This window comes from Eucyclogobius newberryi, unplaced genomic scaffold (genome assembly GCF_026437365.1).
Source record: "Eucyclogobius newberryi isolate DKJ021-1_F unplaced genomic scaffold, fEucNew1.0.hap1 SCAF_3, whole genome shotgun sequence".
In the NCBI taxonomy this organism is placed as follows: Eukaryota; Metazoa; Chordata; class Actinopteri; order Gobiiformes; family Gobiidae; genus Eucyclogobius; species Eucyclogobius newberryi.
Genome location: NW_027315945.1, coordinates 2,297,028 through 2,322,669, shown reverse-complemented (window position 1 = coordinate 2,322,669; position 25,642 = coordinate 2,297,028). Strand labels below are relative to the sequence as shown.

The following is a 25,642-nucleotide window of genomic DNA, read 5'->3' as shown; positions in this document are numbered from 1 at the left end:
CATGTGTCCTCTAATGCTGTCCACACATGTGTCCTCTAATGCTGTCCACACATGTGTCCTCTAATGCTGTCCACACATGTGTCCTCTAATGCTGTCCACACGTGTCCTCTAATGCTGTCCACACGTGTCCTCTAATGCTGTCCACACGTGTCCTCTAATGCTGTCCACACATGTGTCCTCTAATGCTGTCCACACATGTCTTCTAATGCTGTCCACACATGTGTCCTCTAATGCTGTCCACACATGTGTCCTCTAATGCTGTCCACACATGTGTCCTCTAATGCTGTCCACACATGTCTTCTAATGCTGTCCACACATGTCCTCTAATGCTGTCCACACATGTGTCCTCTAATGCTGTCCACACATGTGTCCTCTAATGCTGTCCACACATGTGTCCTCTAATGCTGTCCACACGTGTCTTCTAATGCTGTCCACACGTGTCCTCTAATGCTGTCCACACGTGTCCTCTAATGCTGTCCACACATGTGTCCTCTAATGCTGTCCACACATGTGTCCTCTAATGCTGTCCACACATGTGTCCTCTAATGCTGTCCACACATGTGTCCTCTAATGCTGTCCACACATGTGTCCTCTAATGCTGTCCACACATGTGTCCTCTAATGCTGTCCACACATGTGTCCTCTAATGCTGTCCACACATGTGTCCTCTAATGCTGTCCACACATGTGTCCTCCGCAGGCATGCCCTTTAACCAACTGGGCACATTGGCCGGCAGCAAGTTCTACAACGTGGAAGCCACTTACTACTACCTACGCTGGTGAGCCACGCCCCAAACACACACTTAAAAGGTCATGTGACATTTGAGGTTTTTTTGGGGTGTCCACTTATATTACATTTCATCTAAAATCACCGAATTATGTAAATTAAAGATGCTCTACCTGATTTTTATTGGCTTATATCATCCAAATGATTCACCACAATGACTTTTTAAAAGCACGTTTCACAAATCTAAGGCCAGATCTTGTAATAATAGAATAATAGAGCGCTATTAAAATGGTCAGTTGGTGCGACCTGTGGGACTGTTCTGTACCTCCCACGTCTCTGCTGCTCCAAAACTCACACAAACAATAGCAGCACATACGAGCTCATGGCTGGTATAGTATTGTCCAAGCTCCCGCCCGCTCTGCAGTGCTACCAAAACATCTGACCGCTCACTAGTCTAATGTTGACCCACGTGGTCCTGTTCAAATGCAGAAGACTTTGTGTCACGTGTCTCTCACATGTAGAAGACTTTGTGTCACGTGTCTCTCACATGTAGAAGACTTTGTGTCACGTGTCTCTCACATGTAGAAGACTTTGTGTCACGTGTCTCTCACATGCAGAAGACTTTGTGTCACGTGTCTCTCACATGTAGAAGACTTTGTCACGTGTCTCTCACATGCAGAAGACTTTGTGTCACGTGTCTCTCACATGTAGAAGACTTTGTGTCACGTGTCTCTCACATGTAGAAGACTTTGTGTCACGTGTCTCTCACATGTAGAAGACTTTGTGTCACGTGTCTCTCACATGCAGAAGACTTTGTGTCACGTGTCTCTCACATGTAGAAGACTTTGTGTCACGTGTCTCTCACATGCAGAAGACTTTGTCTCGTGTCTCTCACATGTAGAAGACTTTGTGTCACGTGTCTCTCACATGCAGACGACTTTGTGTCTCGTGTCTCTCACATGTAGAAGACTTTGTGTCTCGTGTCTCTCACATGTAGAAGACTTTGTGTCACGTGTCTCTCACATGTAGAAGACTTTGTGTCACGTGTCTCTCACATGTAGAAGACTTTGTGTCACGTGTCTCTCACATGTAGAAGACTTTGTGTCACGTGTCTCTCACATGTAGAAGACTTTGTGTCACGTGTCTCTCACATGCTGAAGACTTTGTCACGTGTCTCTCACATGCTGAAGACTTTGTCTCGTGTCTCTCACATGTAGAAGACTTTGTGTCTCGTGTCTCTCACATGTAGAAGACTTTGTGTCACGTGTCTCTCACATGCAGAAGACTTTGTGTCACGTGTCTCTCACATGTAGAAGACTTTGTGTCACGTGTCTCTCACATGCTGAAGACTTTGTCACGTGTCTCTCACATGCTGAAGACTTTGTGTCACGTGTCTCTCACATGTAGAAGACTTTGTGTCACGTGTCTCTCACATGCTGAAGACTTTGTCACGTGTCTCTCACATGCTGAAGACTTTGTCTCGTGTCTCTCACATGTAGAAGACTTTGTGTCTCGTGTCTCTCACATGTAGAAGACTTTGTGTCACGTGTCTCTCACATGTAGAAGACTTTGTGTCACGTGTCTCTCACATGCAGAAGACTTTGTGTCACGTGTCTCTCACATGTAGAAGACTTTGTGTCACGTGTCTCTCACATGCTGAAGACTTTGTCACGTGTCTCTCACATGCAGAAAACTTTGTGTCACGTGTCTCTCACATGTAGAAGACTTTGTGTCACGTGTCTCTCACATGCTGAAGACTTTGTCACGTGTCTCTCACATGCTGAAGACTTTGTCACTTGTCTCTCACATGTAGAAGACTTTGTGTCACGTGTCTCTCACATGCAGAAGACTTTGTGTCACGTGTCTCTCACATGCAGAAGACTTTGTGTCACGTGTCTCTCACATGCAGAAGACTTTGTGTCACGTGTCTCTCACATGTAGAAGACTTTGTGTCACGTGTCTCTCACATGCTGAAGACTTTGTCACGTGTCTCTCACATGCAGAAGACTTTGTGTCTCGTGTCTCTCACATGTAGAAGACTTTGTGTCACGTGTCTCTCACATGCAGAAGACTTTGTGTCACGTGTCTCTCACATGTAGAAGACTTTGTGTCACGTGTCTCTCACATGCTGAAGACTTTGTCACGTGTCTCTCACATGCTGAAGACTTTGTGTCACGTGTCTCTCACATGTAGAAGACTTTGTGTCACGTGTCTCTCACATGCTGAAGACTTTGTCACGTGTCTCTCACATGCTGAAGACTTTGTCTCGTGTCTCTCACATGTAGAAGACTTTGTGTCACGTGTCTCTCACATGCAGAAGACTTTGTGTCACGTGTCTCTCACATGTAGAAGACTTTGTGTCACGTGTCTCTCACATGCTGAAGACTTTGTCACGTGTCTCTCACATGCTGAAGACTTTGTCACTTGTCTCTCACATGTAGAAGACTTTGTGTCACGTGTCTCTCACATGCAGAAGACTTTGTGTCACGTGTCTCTCACATGCAGAAGACTTTGTGTCACGTGTCTCTCACATGCAGAAGACTTTGTGTCACGTGTCTCTCACATGCAGAAGACTTTGTGTCACGTGTCTCTCACATGTAGAAGACTTTGTGTCACGTGTCTCTCACATGCAGAAGACTTTGTGTCACGTGTCTCTCACATGCAGAAGACTTTGTGTCACGTGTCTCTCACATGCAGAAGACTTTGTGTCACGTGTCTCTCACATGTAGAAGACTTTGTCACGTGTCTCTCACATGCAGAAGACTTTGTGTCACGTGTCTCTCACATGTAGAAGACTTTGTGTCACGTGTCTCTCACATGCAGAAGACTTTGTGTCACATGTCTCTCACATGCAGAAGACTTTGTGTCACGTGTCTCTCACATGCAGAAGACTTTGTGTCACGTGTCTCTCACATGTAGAAGACTTTGTCACGTGTCTCTCACATGCAGAAGACTTTGTGTCACGTGTCTCTCACATGTAGAAGACTTTGTGTCACGTGTCTCTCACATGCAGAAGACTTTGTGTCACGTGTCTCTCACATGCAGAAGACTTTGTGTCACGTGTCTCTCACATGTAGAAGACTTTGTGTCACGTGTCTCACATGCAGAAGACTTTGTGTCACGTGTCTCTCACATGTAGAAGACTTTGTGTCACATGTCTCTCACATGCAGAAGACTTTGTCTCGTGTCTCTCACATGTAGAAGACTTTGTGTCACGTGTCTCTCACATGCAGACAACTTTGTGTCTCGTGTCTCTCACATGTAGAAGACTTTGTGTCACGTGTCTCTCACATGCAGAAGACTTTGTGTCACGTGTCTCTCACATGCAGAAGACTTTGTGTCATGTGTCTCTCACATGCAGAAGACTTTGTGTCACGTGTCTCTCACATGTAGAAGACTTTGTGTCACGTGTCTCTCACATGCAGAAGACTTTGTGTCACGTGTCTCTCACATGTAGAAGACTTTGTCACGTGTCTCTCACATGTAGAAGACTTTGTCACGTGTCTCTCACATGCCGAAGACTTTGTGTCACGTGTCTCTCACATGTAGAAGACTTTGTGTCACGTGTCTCTCACATGCAGAAGACTTTGTCTCGTGTCTCTCACATGTAGAAGACTTTGTGTCACGTGTCTCTCACATGCAGACGACTTTGTGTCTCGTGTCTCTCACATGTAGAAGACTTTGTGTCACGTGTCTCTCACATGCAGAAGACTTTGTCTCGTGTCTCTCACATGTAGAAGATTTTGTGTCACGTGTCTCTCACATGCAGAAGACTTTGTGTCACGTGTCTCTCACATGTAGAAGACTTTGTGTCACGTGTCTCTCACATGCAGAAGACTTTGTGTCACGTGTCTCTCACATGCAGAAGACTTTGTGTCACGTGTCTCTCACATGTAGAAGACTTTGTGTCACGTGTCTCTCACATGCTGAAGACTTTGTCTCGTGTCTCTCACATGTAGAAGACTTTGTGTCTCGTGTCTCTCACATGTAGAAGACTTTGTGTCACGTGTCTCTCACATGTAGAAGACTTTGTCACGTGTCTCTCACATGCAGAAGACTTTGTGTCACGTGTCTCTCACATGTAGAAGACTTTGTGTCACGTGTCTCTCACATGCTGAAGACTTTGTCACGTGTCTCTCACATGCTGAAGACTTTGTCACTTGTCTCTCACATGTAGAAGACTTTGTGTCACGTGTCTCTCACATGCAGAAGACTTTGTGTCACGTGTCTCTCACATGCAGAAGACTTTGTGTCACGTGTCTCTCACATGCAGAAGACTTTGTGTCACGTGTCTCTCACATGCAGAAGACTTTGTGTCACGTGTCTCTCACATGTAGAAGACTTTGTGTCACGTGTCTCTCACATGCAGAAGACTTTGTGTCACGTGTCTCTCACATGCAGAAGACTTTGTGTCACGTGTCTCTCACATGCAGAAGACTTTGTCACGTGTCTCTCACATGTAGAAGACTTTGTCACGTGTCTCTCACATGCAGAAGACTTTGTGTCACGTGTCTCTCACATGTAGAAGACTTTGTGTCACGTGTCTCACATGCAGAAGACTTTGTGTCACGTGTCTCTCACATGTAGAAGACTTTGTGTCACATGTCTCTCACATGCAGAAGACTTTGTCTCGTGTCTCTCACATGTAGAAGACTTTGTGTCACGTGTCTCTCACATGTAGAAGACTTTGTGTCACGTGTCTCTCACATGCAGAAGAATTTGTGTCACGTGTCTCTCACATGTAGAAGACTTTGTGTCACGTGTCTCTCACATGTAGAAGACTTTGTGTCACGTGTCGCTCACATGTAGAAGACTTTGTGTCACGTGTCTCTCACATGTAGAAGACTTTGTGTCTCTCACATGTAGAAGACTTTGTGTCACGTGTCTCTCACATGTAGAAGACTTTGTGTCTCGTGTCTCTCACATGTAGAAGACTTTGTGTCACGTGTCTCTCACATGTAGAAGACTTTGTCACGTGTCTCTCACATGCGGAAGACTTTGTCACGTGTCTCTCACATGCAGAAGACTTTGTGTCTCGTGTCTCTCACATGTAGAAGACTTTGTGTCTCGTGTCTCTCACATGTAGAAGACTTTGTGTCTCGTTTCTCTCACATGCAGAAGACTTTGTCTCGTGTCTCTCACATGCAGAAGACTTTGTGTCACGTGTCTCTCACATGTAGAAGACTTTGTGTCTCGTGTCTCTCACATGTAGAAGACTTTGTGTCTCGTGTCTCTCACATGTAGAAGACTTTGTGTCACGTGTCTCTCACATGTAGAAGACTTTGTGTCACGTGTCTCTCACATGCAGAAGACTTTGTCACGTGTCTCTCACATGCAGAAGACTTTGTGTCACGTGTCTCTCACATGCAGAAGACTGTGTCAAGTGTCTCTCACATGTAGAAGACTTTGTGTCACGTGTCTCTCACATGCAGAAGACTGTGTCACGTGTCTCTCACATGTAGAAGACTTTGTGTCTCGTGTCTCTCACATGCAGAAGACTTTGTGTCACGTGTCTCTCACATGTAGAAGACTTTGTGTCTCGTGTCTCACATGCAGAAGACTTTGTGTCACGTGTCTCTCACATGTAGAAGACTTTGTGTCTCGTGTCTCTCACATGCAGAAGACTTTGTCTCGTGTCTCTCACATGTAGAAGACTTTGTGTCTCGTGTCTCACATGTAGAAGACTTTGTGTCACGTGTCTCTCACATGCAGAAGACTTTGTGTCACGTGTCTCTCACATGTAGAAGACTTTGTGTCACGTGTCTCTCACATGCAGAAGACTTTGTCTCGTGTCTCTCACATGTAGAAGACTTTGTGTCACGTGTCTCTCACATGCAGACGACTTTGTGTCTCGTGTCTCTCACATGTAGAAGACTTTGTGTCTCGTGTCTCTCACATGTAGAAGACTTTGTGTCACGTGTCTCTCACATGCAGAAGACTTTGTGTCACGTGTCTCTCACATGTAGAAGACTTTGTGTCACGTGTCTCTCACATGCTGAAGACTTTGTCACGTGTCTCTCACATGCTGAAGACTTTGTCTCGTGTCTCTCACATGTAGAAGACTTTGTGTCTCGTGTCTCTCACATGTAGAAGACTTTGTGTCACGTGTCTCTCACATGCAGAAGACTTTGTCACGTGTCTCTCACATGCAGAAAACTTTGTGTCACGTGTCTCTCACATGTAGAAGACTTTGTGTCACGTGTCTCTCACATGCTGAAGACTTTGTCACGTGTCTCTCACATGCTGAAGACTTTGTCACTTGTCTCTCACATGTAGAAGACTTTGTGTCACGTGTCTCTCACATGCAGAAGACTTTGTGTCACGTGTCTCTCACATGCAGAAGACTTTGTGTCACGTGTCTCTCACATGCAGAAGACTTTGTGTCACGTGTCTCTCACATGCAGAAGACTTTGTGTCACGTGTCTCTCACATGTAGAAGACTTTGTGTCACGTGTCTCTCACATGCAGAAGACTTTGTGTCACGTGTCTCTCACATGCAGAAGACTTTGTGTCACGTGTCTCTCACATGCAGAAGACTTTGTGTCACGTGTCTCTCACATGTAGAAGACTTTGTCACGTGTCTCTCACATGCAGAAGACTTTGTGTCACGTGTCTCTCACATGTAGAAGACTTTGTGTCACGTGTCTCTCACATGCAGAAGACTTTGTGTCACATGTCTCTCACATGCAGAAGACTTTGTGTCACGTGTCTCTCACATGCAGAAGACTTTGTGTCACGTGTCTCTCACATGTAGAAGACTTTGTCACGTGTCTCTCACATGCAGAAGACTTTGTGTCACGTGTCTCTCACATGTAGAAGACTTTGTGTCACGTGTCTCTCACATGCAGAAGACTTTGTGTCACGTGTCTCTCACATGCAGAAGACTTTGTGTCACGTGTCTCTCACATGTAGAAGACTTTGTGTCACGTGTCTCACATGCAGAAGACTTTGTGTCACGTGTCTCTCACATGTAGAAGACTTTGTGTCACATGTCTCTCACATGCAGAAGACTTTGTCTCGTGTCTCTCACATGTAGAAGACTTTGTGTCACGTGTCTCTCACATGCAGACAACTTTGTGTCTCGTGTCTCTCACATGTAGAAGACTTTGTGTCACGTGTCTCTCACATGCAGAAGACTTTGTGTCACGTGTCTCTCACATGCAGAAGACTTTGTGTCACGTGTCTCTCACATGCAGAAGACTTTGTGTCACGTGTCTCTCACATGTAGAAGACTTTGTGTCACGTGTCTCTCACATGCAGAAGACTTTGTGTCACGTGTCTCTCACATGTAGAAGACTTTGTCACGTGTCTCTCACATGTAGAAGACTTTGTCACGTGTCTCTCACATGCCGAAGACTTTGTGTCACGTGTCTCTCACATGTAGAAGACTTTGTGTCACGTGTCTCTCACATGCAGAAGACTTTGTCTCGTGTCTCTCACATGTAGAAGACTTTGTGTCACGTGTCTCTCACATGCAGACGACTTTGTGTCTCGTGTCTCTCACATGTAGAAGACTTTGTGTCACGTGTCTCTCACATGCAGAAGACTTTGTCTCGTGTCTCTCACATGTAGAAGATTTTGTGTCACGTGTCTCTCACATGCAGAAGACTTTGTGTCACGTGTCTCTCACATGTAGAAGACTTTGTGTCTCGTGTCTCTCACATGTAGAAGACTTTGTGTCACGTGTCTCTCACATGCAGAAGACTTTGTGTCACGTGTCTCTCACATGCAGAAGACTTTGTGTCACGTGTCTCTCACATGTAGAAGACTTTGTGTCACGTGTCTCTCACATGCTGAAGACTTTGTCTCGTGTCTCTCACATGTAGAAGACTTTGTGTCTCGTGTCTCTCACATGTAGAAGACTTTGTGTCACGTGTCTCTCACATGTAGAAGACTTTGTCACGTGTCTCTCACATGCAGAAGACTTTGTGTCACGTGTCTCTCACATGTAGAAGACTTTGTGTCACGTGTCTCTCACATGCTGAAGACTTTGTCACGTGTCTCTCACATGCTGAAGACTTTGTCACTTGTCTCTCACATGTAGAAGACTTTGTGTCACGTGTCTCTCACATGCAGAAGACTTTGTGTCACGTGTCTCTCACATGCAGAAGACTTTGTGTCACGTGTCTCTCACATGCAGAAGACTTTGTGTCACGTGTCTCTCACATGCAGAAGACTTTGTGTCACGTGTCTCTCACATGTAGAAGACTTTGTGTCACGTGTCTCTCACATGCAGAAGACTTTGTGTCACGTGTCTCTCACATGCAGAAGACTTTGTGTCACGTGTCTCTCACATGCAGAAGACTTTGTCACGTGTCTCTCACATGTAGAAGACTTTGTCACGTGTCTCTCACATGCAGAAGACTTTGTGTCACGTGTCTCTCACATGTAGAAGACTTTGTGTCACGTGTCTCACATGCAGAAGACTTTGTGTCACGTGTCTCTCACATGTAGAAGACTTTGTGTCACATGTCTCTCACATGCAGAAGACTTTGTCTCGTGTCTCTCACATGTAGAAGACTTTGTGTCACGTGTCTCTCACATGTAGAAGACTTTGTGTCACGTGTCTCTCACATGCAGAAGAATTTGTGTCACGTGTCTCTCACATGTAGAAGACTTTGTGTCACGTGTCTCTCACATGTAGAAGACTTTGTGTCACGTGTCGCTCACATGTAGAAGACTTTGTGTCTCTCACATGTAGAAGACTTTGTGTCACGTGTCTCTCACATGTAGAAGACTTTGTGTCTCTCACATGTAGAAGACTTTGTGTCACGTGTCTCTCACATGTAGAAGACTTTGTGTCTCTCACATGTAGAAGACTTTGTGTCTCGTGTCTCTCACATGTAGAAGACTTTGTGTCACGTGTCTCTCACATGTAGAAGACTTTGTCACGTGTCTCTCACATGCGGAAGACTTTGTCACGTGTCTCTCACATGCAGAAGACTTTGTGTCTCGTGTCTCTCACATGTAGAAGACTTTGTGTCTCGTGTCTCTCACATGTAGAAGACTTTGTGTCACGTGTCTCTCACATGTAGAAGACTTTGTGTCTCGTTTCTCTCACATGCAGAAGACTTTGTCTCGTGTCTCTCACATGCAGAAGACTTTGTGTCACGTGTCTCTCACATGTAGAAGACTTTGTGTCTCGTGTCTCTCACATGTAGAAGACTTTGTCTCTCGTGTCTCTCACATGTAGAAGACTTTGTGTCACGTGTCTCTCACATGTAGAAGACTTTGTGTCACGTGTCTCTCACATGCAGAAGACTTTGTCACGTGTCTCTCACATGCAGAAGACTTTGTGTCACGTGTCTCTCACATGCAGAAGACTGTGTCAAGTGTCTCTCACATGTAGAAGACTTTGTGTCACGTGTCTCTCACATGCAGAAGACTGTGTCACGTGTCTCTCACATGTAGAAGACTTTGTGTCTCGTGTCTCTCACATGCAGAAGACTTTGTGTCACGTGTCTCTCACATGTAGAAGACTTTGTGTCTCGTGTCTCACATGCAGAAGACTTTGTGTCACGTGTCTCTCACATGTAGAAGACTTTGTGTCTCGTGTCTCTCACATGCAGAAGACTTTGTCTCGTGTCTCTCACATGTAGAAGACTTTGTGTCTCGTGTCTCACATGTAGAAGACTTTGTGTCACGTGTCTCTCACATGCAGAAGACTGTGTCACGTGTCTCTCACATGTAGAAGACTTTGTGTCACGTGTCTCTCACATGCAGAAGACTGTGTCACGTGTCTCTCACATGTAGAAGACTTTGTGTCTCGTGTCTCACATGCAGAAGACTTTGTGTCACGTGTCTCTCACATGTAGAAGACTTTGTGTCACGTGTCTCTCACATGTAGAAGACTTTGTGTCTCGTGTCTCACATGCAGAAGACTTTGTGTCACGTGTCTCTCACATGTAGAAGACTTTGTGTCACGTGTCTCTCACATGCAGAAGACTTTGTCTCGTGTCTCTCACATGTAGAAGACTTTGTGTCTCGTGTCTCTCACATGTAGAAGACTTTGTGTCACGTGTCTCTCACATGCAGAAGACTGTGTCACGTGTCTCTCACATGTAGAAGACTTTGTGTCTCGTGTCTCACATGCAGAAGACTTTGTGTCACGTGTCTCTCACATGTAGAAGACTTTGTGCCTCGTGTCTCTCACATGTAGAAGACTTTGTGTCTCGTGTCTCTCACATGCAGAAGACTTTGTCTCGTGTCTCTCACATGTAGAAGACTTTGTGTCACGTGTCTCTCACATGCAGAAGACTTTGTGTCACGTGTCTCCCACATGTAGAAGACTTTGTGTCTCGTGTCTCTCACATGTAGAAGACTTTGTGTCACGTGTCTCTCACATGTAGAAGACTTTGTGTCACGTGTCTCTCACATGTAGAAGACTTTGTGTCACGTGTCTCTCACATGCAGAAGACTTTGTGTCACGTGTCTCTCACATGTAGAAGACTTTGTGTCACGTGTCTCTCACATGCAGAAGACTTTGTGTCATGTGTCTCTCACATGCAGAAGACTTTGTGTCACGTGTCTCTCACATGTAGAAGACTTTGTGTCACGTGTCTCTCACATGTAGAAGACTTTGTGTCACGTGTCTCTCACATGCAGAAGACTTTGTGTCACGTGTCTCTCACATGTAGAAGACTTTGTGTCACGTGTCTCTCACATGCAGAAGACTTTGTGTCACGTGTCTCTCACATGTAGAAGACTTTGTGTCACGTGTCTCTCACATGCAGAAGACTTTGTGTCACGTGTCTCTCACATGCAGAAGACTTTGTGTCACGTGTCTCTCACATGCAGAAGACTTTGTGTCACGTGTCTCTCACATGTAGAAGACTTTGTGTCACGTGTCTCTCACATGTAGAAGACTTTGTGTCTCGTGTCTCTCACATGCAGAAGACTTTGTCTCGTGTCTCTCACATGTAGAAGACTTTGTGTCACGTGTCTCTCACGTGTAGAAGACTTTGTGTCACGTGTCTCTCACATGCAGAAGACTTTGTGTCACGTGTCTCTCACATGCAGAAGACTTTGTGTCACGTGTCTCTCACATGCAGAAGACTTTGTGTCACGTGTCTCTCACATGCAGAAGACTTTGTGTCACGTGTCTCTCACATGCAGAAGACTTTGTCACGTGTCTCTCACATGCAGAAGACTTTGTGTCACGTGTCTCTCACATGCAGAAGACTTTGTGTCACGTGTCTCTCACATGTAGAAGACTTTGTGTCACGTGTCTCTCACATGTAGAAGACTTTGTGTCACGTGTCTCTCACATATAGAAGACTTTGTGTCACGTGTCTCTCACATGTAGAAGACTTTGTGTCACGTGTCTCTCACATGCAGAAGACTTTGTGTCACGTGTCTCTCACATGCAGAAGACTTTGTGTCACGTGTCTCTCACATGTAGAAGACTTTGTGTCACGTGTCTCTCACATGTAGAAGACTTTGTGTCACGTGTCTCTCACATGTAGAAGACTTTGTGTCACGTGTCTCTCACATGTAGAAGACTTTGTGTCACGTGTCTCTCACATGTAGAAGACTTTGTGTCACGTGTCTCTCACATGTAGAAGACTTTGTGTCACGTGTCTCTCACATGTAGAAGACTTTGTGTCACGTGTCTCTCACATGTAGAAGACTTTGTGTCACGTGTCTCTCACATTCAGAAGACTTTGTGTCACGTGTCTCTCACATGCAGAAGACTTTGTGTCACGTGTCTCTCACATGCAGAAGACTTTGTGTCACGTGTCTCTCACATGTAGAAGACTTTGTGTCACGTGTCTCTCACATGCAGAAGACTTTGTGTCACGTGTCTCTCACATAAAGAAGACTTTGTGTCACGTGTCTCTCACATGTAGAAGACTTTGTGTCACGTGTCTCTCACATGTAGAAGACTTTGTGTCACGTGTCTCTCACATGTAGAAGACTTTGTGTCACGTGTCTCTCACATGTAGAAGACTTTGTGTCACGTGTCTCTCACATGTAGAAGACTTTGTGTCACGTGTCTCTCACATGTAGAAGACTTTGTGTCACGTGTCTCTCACATTCAGAAGACTTTGTGTCACGTGTCTCTCACATGCAGAAGACTTTGTGTCACGTGTCTCTCACATGCAGAAGACTTTGTGTCACGTGTCTCTCACATGTAGAAGACTTTGTGTCACGTGTCTCTCACATGCAGAAGACTTTGTGTCACGTGTCTCTCACATAAAGAAGACTTTGTGTCACGTGTCTCTCACATGTAGAAGACTTTGTGTCACGTGTCTCTCACATGTAGAAGACTTTGTGTCACGTGTCTCTCACATGTAGAAGACGTCTCTCAAATATCTTTGGAACATTCAGAACAAAATCTATAACTTCATTTACCTCAGATTTACAGTTTAGTGCTCATGCTGATTCAGCACTTCTGTTCTGTTACATTATCTGTGCACGTCTGCGAGCCAGTGAAACACAATACATGACTGCTGATGCATGACCTTTGCCCTGATGCATGACCTTTGCCCTGTGCTCTCTGTGGCAGTATTCAATCAGAGACCCCCTTTGAGGGAGCTTTTGGGAACCTCAAACGCCTTTTCGACAAAGCTGCCAAGATGTACCAACAGGTGAAGAAGCACGAGCTGAAGAAGCTGTCCCCTTCTCGACAGAGGTACGACTCTAGAACACCACTATATTAGCACGCTTTGGTTCTCTTGTACTTTTATGAAGGATAAACCAGCCTCAGAAGGTGAATAATGACCACAGCACTAATCACAACACTAGTTTGAGGTGTGCTGCGGTCCACTCGGCTCACTTTAGTGAATGAGACTTGAGCACAATGGGTTGAATGAAGGTTAAAGGTCCCATAACATGCAAAATCGACTTTTCAGAGCTTTTAACCTTCTTACATTGCTATTTGTGCTTCATATATGTCCAGAGTGTTTTTTTTGATTGATTCCTGCAGTGTTTAGCTATATTACAGACTATCTCCTTTCCTCGAATCTCCAAACTGACGGGCGGTGGGGCAAGACCGCGTCATAACTACAAGCACGCGTCATTATCCCCCCTCACCCCTCCCGTCTGCCGTCTGCCGCCTCCCGCCCTCTTCCCCCGGCTCCGTGCTGCTCCGCGCTGCTGTCTCCCCACAAGCCCATTCCGGAGTTTTTCTGCTTCGATTTACGATGAAACACGGCTCAAAGAGGCCCAAAACTTCATGAATGATATCGCACTCTTTACTATTATCACAATGGTGAAGGTTTATGTGGCAGTTGATGCAGCAACCGGGAAAATAAACGGAGAGAAGTTCTATCCGATACCGAAAAACCAGGAAATAAGAGCGCAATGGACATAAGACTTACATATATATATATATATATATCTATATATATATTATATATATAGATATATCTATAGATATATCTGTTCTGCGCACGCTGTAGAATAAACACCAGATTTATTTCGGCTCAAAGTAGTGTTGATCTGAAGTTCTATCTTTTCTCACTCAGTCGCGCGGCAGGAGCGGCGCAGCGCGGAGCAGACAGCTGTGGGGCTACGTCACGGGTGGGCGGAGCACACACGCGCTCTCTGAGACTACGTCACGGGTGGGCGGAGCACACACGCGCTCTCTGAGACTACGTCACGGGTGGGCGGGGCACACACGCTCTCGCTGAGACTACGTCACGGGTGGGCGGGGCACACACGCTCTCGCTGAGACTACGTCACGGGTGGGCGGGGCACACGCGCTCTGAGACTACGTCACGGGTGGGCGGGGCACACACGTGCTCTGAGACTACGTCACGGGTGGGCGGGGCACACACGTGCTCTGAGGCTACGTCACGGGTGGGCGGGGCACACACACGCTCTCTCTGAGACTACGTCACGCGTGGGCGGGGCACACACACGCTCTGAGACTACGTCACGGGTTGGGCGAGGGAGCCAGATCTCTCTTCACAAGGGTGGGGGCGAATATCAAACCAAGCCGTTTGCATTTCCGGGTTGGTCCAAGGTCTGGGTGATATTTCTTAACTATTATGTTAAGGGTGTTGCACAACCCTTATTATTATCAATTATACACTTAGGATAGACTACGAAACGTGAAAAAAGCATGTTATGGCACCTTTAAAGGTTCTGTACCTGAGCTTTTTCCTGAACTCTGCAGAGGTCCACATGTATTGTTCACTTACCTTAATGCATTCTGAGTATTCCAATTATTCACCCTCACCCTAACCCACAGAGTTTATAAGCGCTTTTCAGAGCTTTTCCAAAGCTCACTTTTAGCATGTTAACAGTCCACAGAGAGCTGCTTTTACAATAGGTCTGGACAGGCGTTTAGCTAGGATTTGAAAACACCCCGTTCAACCAGAGGCTATGGAAAGCCAATATGTTTATCACGACCTTTTTTCGATGCTTTTACAAATTAACGCGTAGGCGCCTGCACGGCGATCTAGAGCGGCGCCCGCACGCCTCTCGTATCATATTGACTTCACATGCTCTGGCGCCGCCTGCGCCTCTCGTGCGGATCACACTCTGACACTGAGGAGCAGCGTATCACGCCGTATTTGACATGGGATTTGGCCGTGGATCTTTGGCATTTTCCAGACCACGGCTCGGCAGCTAATCAGAGCTAAGCACACAAACTTTGTCGACCAATCAGCTGGCAGCATGCAAATTTTCACTTGAAAACAGTAAACTGTCATGGCGCGGACCACGGCGGACTATCGTCAAGCGCTTCCCGGCCCGATTCAATGATGATAGTCCCTTTTCTAAAATGTATTAATAAAAATTACACCGTCCTTGACATCGAAAATGCCCGTCCACATGTCGAGATACGCCGTCCAAAAAACGGGAAGACGGCCCTCTAGCTAAAAGCCTGGGTCTGGACTAGTGCACACATATATTTACTTCCTTACATGAAAACAAATACAGGCTCCAGTCCATTTTTAATACAAAATAAATATTATAAAATAATACAAATAAATATGATAAAGGATTTCAGAACTCAATGTCTATAGTTGAGCGCAGCACTTTCAAACAGATCACACTCTGACCCTCCTGGTCAGGCTGGCCACATCTTCACTTGTGCTGGGAGATGATTTTAGCTTTATGCAAAGTTTTATATGTATGTATAAATATAATAAGAACTATTTAAAAATGCTGCAAAAATCTGAGTAAAAGAACACACCAGAGTAATCATCCAAACAAGGACCTCCTCAAGCACCGTTTTGAACTATTCTATCAATGTTGCCAAAGATGAATAAAGGTATGAGAAAACATGCTAAACACCCTTCACCTTCTGTGTCAGTCTTTTCTCCTCCTCATTAGCACCTTCAAAATGAGACATACATTTGACCCTGGTTTGATCAGGGTTTCTGCCGGTGTTCAATGGATTTTGGCTAAAATAAATATTAAAATGTATTAAAAACCATTGAACCTAAAGAAAAAACAATTTTGACAAAAAAAAATATATTTCAGGCTGAGAAATAGATTTTCAAAGTTAGGGGCCAGGGGGGCCCCCTACCTAAAAAAGATAGGGGCCCCTCAGCAATTTCAGGGGCCCACAAGCGCACGCGGCATCGCAGCGTCATAAGAACAAGATACATTTTGTTGTTTTAAACCTGGTTTAATTAGCATGTAAAACAATTTAATTTGATATGAAGAGCACAAATACTGAATCATATAAACCAGAGATCATGATCTTTAAAACTGTTTCATTCAATATAATCATGTTTCTTAGATACAAAATAAATACAGTTTACAGCATTTGACACAAGGAGATCTCATAAGTTCTGCTGCAGCAGGAATGAATAAAATCACAAACCCCCCCCCCCCCAAGAAAGACTTAAGTCTGGCTTCACATAAAATGTTATGTGTTGATAAAACGATAGTAGCTTGATGGAGCTGCTTCACCTCCAGTGAACATCCCTGAACATCCTTTATATGTTTATATTTAGAAGTTATGAACTCTCCAAATAATGTCACCTGTCACTCATGTTTGTTTACTCATGGTCCACGGGCCCTAGGGGCCCTAGGGGCCCTACGACCGTCCCATTCAACCCAAACTGTGAGATGACCACATTGAGACAGTCTCAAGAGGATGAGAGAGTGAGAAACTCATGTTTCTTGTCAAAACCTGTCATTGCCAATTGCCTGAGTTTAGACCTGAGACATGTCAGAGTGACAGGAGCAGGACTCGCCCTTTTGTCTCAGTGAGAATCTCACGTCTTCTGTGATTGGCCAAAACCTCTTGCGGGTTTGTTTTGTTTCCTTCTTCCGGTCAGTGCGTAGCACGTGACTAGAGCCAAATCTCTTGATCATTTGCTGCGCCGCGTCTTGCAGCAAAAAAGCTTTTCCAACTTTTCTGCACCAGCCACGTTGGCGACGCCTGCTGCGCGCCCGCCCCGCTCCCTGCGCGGGCCACGGCGCGCCGCAGCGCTTACCATGAGCGCAGCGCTCCCGCCATGCTCCGCGCACGCACTCGCCGCCTAATGTTAACCCTAACCCTCGTTGCTGAGAGTTTTTTAGCATTTCAAAACAATTAGTAATAAGTCTTTTCAGCTTCAACCCATTTTGAGATGATCCCTAAGAGTTCTGTTAAATACCAAAGCTTGTCAAATAAATACTGTGGCTTGTTGACTGCTTACGGGCCCCGGGCCCCCGTCTATTTCGCGGCCTGTATTTAGCCATCAGCACAGTACCCTAAATTAAAAACATTGTACATAATAAAAATAAAGGAGAGGGACCTAATGTCTTAAAGGAATAATAGAGAATTTTTCACCAATTTGAGAACTCAAGCGACTGTTAGTCAGTTTTTTTAAAATGCGCCTGCGCTCGCTCACCACGGTCACCACACTCGCCACACTCCAGCCCAGCAGCAACAGCCTCGCTGCTACACGTGTGTTTGTTTATTAGCGCAACAGATCGCATCTTTCGTCTCTTCTGAGCTGGAACACAGTCTTTCTCTGAGGTCATTTTGTCCTGTAACTGAAGGAACTCTCTAAACACACACCGACATATCAAACACACATGTGCAGCCAGGGAAACGTGCTGCTATGGGAACCAGGCTGCAGGTGTGCAGTAGGACACATGGCATGATTGACATGTGGGATGTATTTGTATTCGCTGAAACATGGTTCACCTCTAGGATCTCTGACGCTGACATCTCATTGGACAATTATAAGATGTTCGATTGCGATAGACTCAGCAAAGGAGGCAGAGGTTTTAATCCAATCGGACCCTAAAAACCTTCTTAAAGCAACATTAATGGACATTATCCTAAGCAACAAGCCTCAGAATGACCAATATAGTGGTGTCTTTCCTCTGGACTTTAATGACCACTGTCCTATTGGGTGTGTGAGAAACACAAAATGTATTAAGTCCAAACCAAGTTTGGCCGGGCCCTGTGGGTGGCCTATTTCCACTTTCTCTTGTTAGTTTCCTTTTTGATCCCCGTAGCAGCATGGACACACGTCAAAAAAGCTCTATCTAAACCATGTCCGTTGAAATTAAAAGTCAAATGTATTTCTGCTGTTCATTTTTTATAGTTTGTATATGTTATAGAAGCAGTTGACAATTACCAATGAATGAATACGGGTGATATGGATACAAATGGAACATTGCACCAAAAGGCAAACGCTGCCTGTGGACAGATTTTTTTTTGTGTGTGTAAATATCTGTTTATATATCTTTTTTAGGATAAAAAGATGGAGGCAGTGCAGTAGTATCTCCTGAAGAAACGGTTGATTGAAGACTCTACTTGTGCTCTCAGACTGATATGAGCTTGTTTTCCTCATCCTCAGGTCCAAAGACATCAAGCGGCTGCTGGTGAGCTTCATGTATCTCCAAAGTCTCCTCCAGCCCAAGAACAGGTGCGTCAATCTGTGTCGTTAACATGACAACCACGTGATATGATTTCATCGGCTATTTATTTTTTAATGCAAATATTTCACATTGTAGTTTTATAGCATTCGTACCACTGGAACCTTTCCTTATGCATGATTTTTAGCATTCAAAAGTATTCAGGCTGTTTGTCCTGAGTGTCTCCAGCTGCTGTCAGAACGTTGACCTCATGATTCAATCGTCCACCTGTGTGTGATCTGATCTCAGCATAAATGCAGTTGGTCTGTGAAGGCCACAGAAGTGTGTGAAGAGAATGTTGTGGAGCAAACAGCATCATGAAGTCCAAGGAACACCAGAGGTCAGAGGTCAGGGAGAAAGTAATGCAGGGTTAGGTTTTAAAAAGATTTCCCAAGCTTTGAATGTTCAGTCCATCATCTGAAAACAGAGTACGGCACAACTACAAACCTACAAGACATGGCCGTCCACCAAAACTTACATCTGAACAAGGAGAGCTCTGGTCAGAGATGCAGCCAAGAGGCCCCTGGGAACTCTGGAGGAACTGCAGAGATCCACAGCTCAGGTGGACAGGGAATCTCCACAGGGCAACTATTAGTCGTGTACTGCATAAATCTGAGGGGGGCGTGTCACAGGTACAGCCCTCACCAGGCTGACTCATCCTGGTGAGTAGCCCCCATCCATCTGCTCATCTGAGGGGAAGGATAGAGACTGTTCTCTAGCTAAAGATGCAGGAATTAATCAAAAAAATCACTTTGGGCAGGTATGAGGCAGCAATTGCACCGTAAGAAGGTTAAAAGGTTAAGATTTAACACAAAATTGGAGGTAGGAAAAATCCCAGCCAGCCAGTTGCCTGGAATGCATCCTATTCCCATCACAACAGTTTTTTAGCTAACCATCAGCTAACAAGCTGAGTCAGCTTGTTAGCTAACAGTCGCGGGATATAAAAGACACTTCAACTTGACACACAAACTCTTTACCATATGTAAAGTTAGAAAGGTAAATACCGTACTTTTCGGGCTATACAACGCTCCTGACGAGAACCTGCGCATTTTCAAAGAAAATAGAACTTGTCCATATTCGGGCTGCACCTGTCATAAACCGCACCTGTCATAAACCGCAGGTGCCCACTATGTAACGTGAGATATTTACGCATAAATAAATGTGATAGTGATGCGTCTTTTGGACCGGGGGTCTCGCGGTTCTCTGAGGGACTAATTAGACTAATTTCAATAGAATAACAGCATTTTGAAGTTTACAAAGAACACGTCTGAACTGTCCCCTCTGTCCTTACTGTCCCCCCGGTCTCTACTTTCCCCTCGGTCCCTACTGTCCCCTCTGTCTCCTCTGTCCTTGATGACTCTGTGTCTTCACATCTGGATCATCTGCTCCTGAGCTCGTACTCATCGAGTGAGTGTGACGTAACATGAGATATTTACACATAAATATGTTCATGTTGGTGATGGGCATGTGTCTTTTGACTCGAGAGTCAGGTCTCATTTCAATGCAGATTAGATTCAGCGGATTCTAAACAGCAGAGCCGTATATCACATGTGCGAGTCACTTCCTCATTAGACTCATGTCTCCATGAATATGAGTCTGACTGTAATAAAACACTGCGTTTTGAAGCTTTAAATATAGAAAAACAGGTGTGTCCCCAGGACAGTGCTTCTACTGATGTCAACAAACAACAAAAAGTAGGCATGGCAAGTTTATTTGTAGAACACATTTCATACACAAAGCAATTCAGTGCTTCACACGACAGGAAAAATGAAAAAGGAAATTACAGAAATCACCAAACAGTTTATAAGACATAAAAGAGAAGAATTCAAAAAACATACTTTCACGCTGTGCATTGTGCATCATTGTGATTGGACACATTTTCACTGCGTGTCATGTGACCTAACGGCAGCATGTAGAGGTTGAACAGAAGGGGACCCAGGACTGACCCTTGGGGCACCCACAGGTCAGGGTCATGTGGTCTGACACAAAGTACTTCCTGTCTTCCAGATAGGACCTTAACCAGTTTAGGGCGGGGCCAGTGATGCCCACCCAGTCCTCTAGTCTCTGTAAGAGGATCCCATGATGGACAGTGTCAAAAGCAGCATCAGATCTAACAGAATTAAGACTGAGGCTTTGCCCGTGTCAGTGTTCAGGCAGATGTCATTTGTCACCATGACAACAGCAGTCTGTCACCATGACAAGAGCAGTCTCAGTCACCATGACAACAGCAGTCTCAGTCACCATGACAACAGCAGTCTCAGTCACCATGACAACAGCAGTCTCAGTGTGATGAGGTCTAAAACCTGACTGAAAAACATCAAATGAGTTGTTTATTAAGAGGAAATCTGTGACTGTTGTAAACGACCTTTTCAAGGACTTTGCCCCAAAATGGCAGATTAGAGATGGACCTGTCCTGACTCTGTAGCATCAATAATGCTTCAGTACTGCGGCATCAAGAAGTAGTACTTTTTACTGTAAAATTATAAACATTCTGCAATAATGATTTAAATAAAACCCATTTTGATGAGCTACTGACCTAGTATTCATGTTCCATGTCTTTTTAAAGGTGTGGAGTCTTATCAAAACTACATCAAATGCAACATTTCCAATGATTCACTTCATTGTCATGTCGTCTCGCTTTGTATGCTTGAAAATGTGTGGACACCCCCGTTCTACAGTGTGTCAAACGCTTGTGGCCGTTAGCCAGTTAAATCTATCAATTAGACACACCGTTGTAATAACCGCAGGGTTCAAAGCGTGGAAAAAATGTATCGGCTTTAAGGCCGAGAAGTACGGTGGTAAAACGTGTGCTTGATCCCAACGTCTGTGCAGCAGCAGCGTGACGTTGGAAATCTGCTTTTGCATTACAGTTGGATCCTTTATTGTGTGAGTTACAGCTGGGTAATGCATATCCCGATGTGTTCACGGTATGATGAGTATCACAGTTCTCAAAGTTTGACTCAGTGTGTCCTTAAATATTCATTAAAACTAATGTTGAAGGTTTATTGACAATCATGTTTTGATTATCTAAGGGCCGCATTTTTCAACTTTATGGAGCAGAGGGCTTCAAACAACCTGACAATATCAAATTTGAAAGTTAATCTTTCAAAATGTTGCATTTGGCATAGTTTTGATGAGCTTCCACTCCTTAAATAAGACTTGGAACATTAATATTAGGTTTGTATAACGTCAAAATGCTTTTTTACATTAAAAAGCACTACTTTTTGTTGTTTGGACAAATTTAACATGAAGCCAGATGGACAACAAAAATTGGTCTGGCTGTAGTTTGGACATACCTGAGGTTTAAGTACTTGTAGGGAAATGTGTCCTCTGCATTTGCCCCATCTTCAGCCGCTGGGGCCTCTATGGAGCAGCGCCCGGGGACCATGTCCAGATCTTTGTGCTAGTCTTGGTCAGGACTACAGCAGGACTGGAGCAGTTAATACACAGTACACATATGTCAGGCTCCGCAGTGTCGGGAGTTTGATTCCCGACTCCAACAGTTTACAGCATGTCCCTCCTCTCTCATCCCCCATTTCACTCCATACGTTCCTGTCAGTAAAGCCTAAGGGCCACAAAATCTTTTTTAAAAGAAAAAAGTATCACGATTCACAGCTCTATCAATATTTCTGTATCAATATTTTGAATACAGCCCTATTCACAGAGTTGTAGACTTTTTACAATTGGAATGTATCAGCTCTTTCACATTGTAGATGTGAAATCATTACTCATTGACTCTCTAAAAAATACTATTTCAGTAGTCGCTGTCAAAATGCTGAATGTTGTGATGCCTTTAAACAAAATAAGACCCTGTTGAGATGGTATACATTATGACATGCTGTCTCCTGTGCCGCTGTGCAGCCTGGTGGACGTGGAGCTGACCAGCCTGTGCCAGAATGTGCTGGAGGACTTTAACCTGGTGCTGTTCTACCTGCCCCCCCCGTGTCCCAGCGCCCCTCTGAACTCGCCCTGTGCACCAGAGGAGAACGACATGGTGGACAGCCCCTGCCCCACACTGCCCGACGCGCTGCTCTTCAAGATGGTGCTCATCTGCCTGATGGTGGTCCACAGCCTGAAGAGAGGAGGTGTGTGGCTTGCATTACAGTTTGAACTCTTCTGTATGCTCCCTTCATTAGTGGTTGCTATAGCGATCTAGTTGCATTCACTTTCTAGAATCTGATTTGATTGAGGCCTGTGTAAAGTAGGGCACAGCGGTTTGATCACTAAAACCCCAAAAGGGCTCAAGTGGGCGCGGTTACCACATTTTACATTTTAACCAAGTTTCATGCACATGCCTGCCGTGATGAATTAATCTTCCATTATTTTATGATTAATATACCTGGTCCTCTTGAAGTAGCCCTCGGCCTCAAAGGCTGGTGACAACAGCAGAACCTCTGAAGTATAAAATGTCTGAGCCCAACATAAGTTTGTTCTTGTTCTTACAGCTCCAGGTGCAAGAACAACCTTTTTACTTCTTGCAAATTGTGAATTGGCCCTAACTATAGGAGATTTATTGTTTTCATCGGCTTACACAATGAATGTTCTTGGACTGCAATGATTAATCGACTAGTAGACTATAACAAACATTATTTGATCAGGCTAGGCAAAATAGTATGTCTGTTTGCCGTAACCCGACCAAGCCGCTATGAAACTAGCCGACTGAAAAAAAATATCAGCATTTTGTTGACAAAACGTCAAAATCTTTTATTTCTCAATTATTTCGCCGACTCAGCGAGCGGTCTTTCCTGAACCACCGTGTCGAATATTATTATCACGCAGGTAAACATGTCTTTCATCTCAAAGGACTGATATGACACTGCGCACCGCATGCGTGTCTTCATTTTCAGACCTCCACATACGTCTATAATGAAAAAGAGCGTGTGTAGGAGTCGTCATATTGCCTCTTTCAAATTTGTTTGCCCTTGTCGGCGCCACTGACATCCATCCATCCATCTTCTGCCGCTTTATCCGGGGCCGGGTCGCGGGGGCAGCAGTCTGAGCAGGGACTCCCAGACCTCCTTCTCCCCAGACACTTCCTCTAACTCCTCCGGGGGGATCCCGAGGCGTTCCCAGGCCAGCCGAGAGACATAGTCTCTCCAGCGTGTCCTGGGTCTTCCCCGGGGCCTCTTCCCGGTGGGACATGCCTGAAACACCTCCCGAGGGAGGCGCCCAGGAGGCATCCGGAACAGATGCCCGAGCCACCTCAGCTGGCTCCTCTCGACGTGGAGGAGCAGCGGCTCTACTCCGAGCTCCCCCCGTGTGGCCGAGCTCCTCACCTTATCTCTTAAGGGAGCGCCCAGCCACACGGCGGAGGAAACTCATTTCGACCGCTTGTATCCGCGATCTTGTTCTTTCGGTCACTACCCAAAGCTCATGACCATAGGTGAGGTCAGAACGTAGACCGACCGGTAAATTGAGAGCTTTGTTTTTCGACTCAGCTCCTTCTTCACCACAACAGTCGATGCAGCGACTGCATCACTGCAGCCGCTGCACCGATCCGCCTGTCGATCTCACGCTCCATCCTTCCCTCACTCGTGACCAAGACCCCGAGATACTTGGGACAAGGACACCCCACCCACCTGGAGAGGGCAAGCCACCTTTTTCCGGTCGAGAACCATGACCTCGGATTTGGAGCTGATTCTCATCCCAGCCGCTTCACACTCGGCTGCAAACCGTCCCAGTGCATGTTGCAGGTCCGGGTTTGATGGAGCCATCAGGACAACATCGTCTGCAAACAGCAGAGATGTTGGTGTCCTGTGGTCCCCAAACCGGACACCCTCCGACGCCTGACTGCACCTAGAAATTCTGTCCATAAAAATTATGAACAGAACCGGTGACAAAGGGCAGCCCTGGCGGAGTCCAACATGCACTGGGAACAGGTCTGACTTACTGCCGGCAATGCAAACACAGCTCCTGCTCCGGTCATACAGGGACCGGACAGCCCTGAGCAAAGGGCCCCGGACCCCGTACTCCCGGAGCACCCCCCAAAGGACACCCCTTTGTGGACACGGTCGAAAGCCTTCTCCAGATCCACAAAGGACATGTGGACTGATTGGGCAAACTCCCATGAACCCTCGAGCACCCGATGGAGGGTATAGAGCTGGTCCAGTGTTCCACGACCGTGACAAAAACCACTCTGCTCCTCCTGAATCCGAGGTTCGACTATCGGTCGGATTCTCCTCTCTAGTACCTTGGAATAGACCTTATCCGGGAGGCTGAGGAGTGTGATCCCTCTGTAGTTGAAACACACCCTCCGGTCCCCCTTCTTGAACAGAGGGACCACCACCCCGGTCTGCCAGTCCAGAGGCCCCGAACGCCACGCGATGTTGCACAGACGTGTCAACCAAGACAGTCCTACAACATCCAGATACTTTAGGTACTCAGGGCGGATCTCATCCACCCCCGGAGCCCTGCCACCGAGGAGTTTGCGAACAACCTGAGTGACTTCAGCTTGGGTGATGGATGAGACAGCCTCCGAGTCCCCGGTCTCTACTTCCTCTTCGGAAGACGTGACTGAGGGATTAAGGAGATCCTCAAAGTATTCCTTCGACCGTCCGACAACATCCCCAGTCGAGGTCAGCAGGCCTCCACCCGCACCGTAAACGGTGTTGGTGAGACACTGCTTCCCCCTCCTGAGGCGCCGGACGGTTTGCCAGAATTTCTTTGGTGCCGACCGATAGTCCTCCTCCATGGCCTCCCCAAACTCCTCCCAGGCCCGGGTTTTTGCCTCTGCGACAGCACGAGCCGCGGCTCGCTTGGCCTGCCGATACCCGTCGATGACCTCCGGAGACCTACAAGCCAGAGTGGCCTGATAGGCCTCCTTCTTCAGTCTGACGGCATCCCTTACTTCCGGTGTCCACCACCGGGTTCGGGGGTTGCCGCCACGACAGGCACCGGAGACCTTGCGACCACAGCTCCGAGCAGCCGCATCAACAATGGAGGCGGAGAACATGGTCCACTCGGACTCAATGTCCCCAGCCTCCCCCGGGACATGGGAGAAGCTCTCCCGGAGGTGCTACTGACAGAGGGCTCCACTAGACGTTCCCAACAGACCCTCACAATGCGCTTGGGTCTGCCAAGTCTGTCCGGCTTCCTCCTCC

The 25,642-nt window shown here is 46.0% G+C and overlaps 1 protein-coding gene across 4 annotated transcripts in view; it reads left to right on the top strand.

Moving 5' to 3' along the window:
• Positions 1-25,642, top strand: part of smg5 (SMG5 nonsense mediated mRNA decay factor) — a 73,358-nt gene that overhangs the window by 27,381 nt on the left and 20,335 nt on the right. For all 4 annotated transcript variants that reach the window (XM_072460148.1, XM_072460146.1, XM_072460145.1 and 1 more), the window contains exons 7-10: positions 699-777; positions 13,234-13,359; positions 18,485-18,553; positions 22,404-22,627. In XM_072460148.1, the coding sequence (XP_072316249.1) occupies positions 699-777; positions 13,234-13,359; positions 18,485-18,553; positions 22,404-22,627 (498 nt within the window). The remainder of the gene's footprint in view (positions 1-698; positions 778-13,233; positions 13,360-18,484; positions 18,554-22,403; positions 22,628-25,642) is intronic.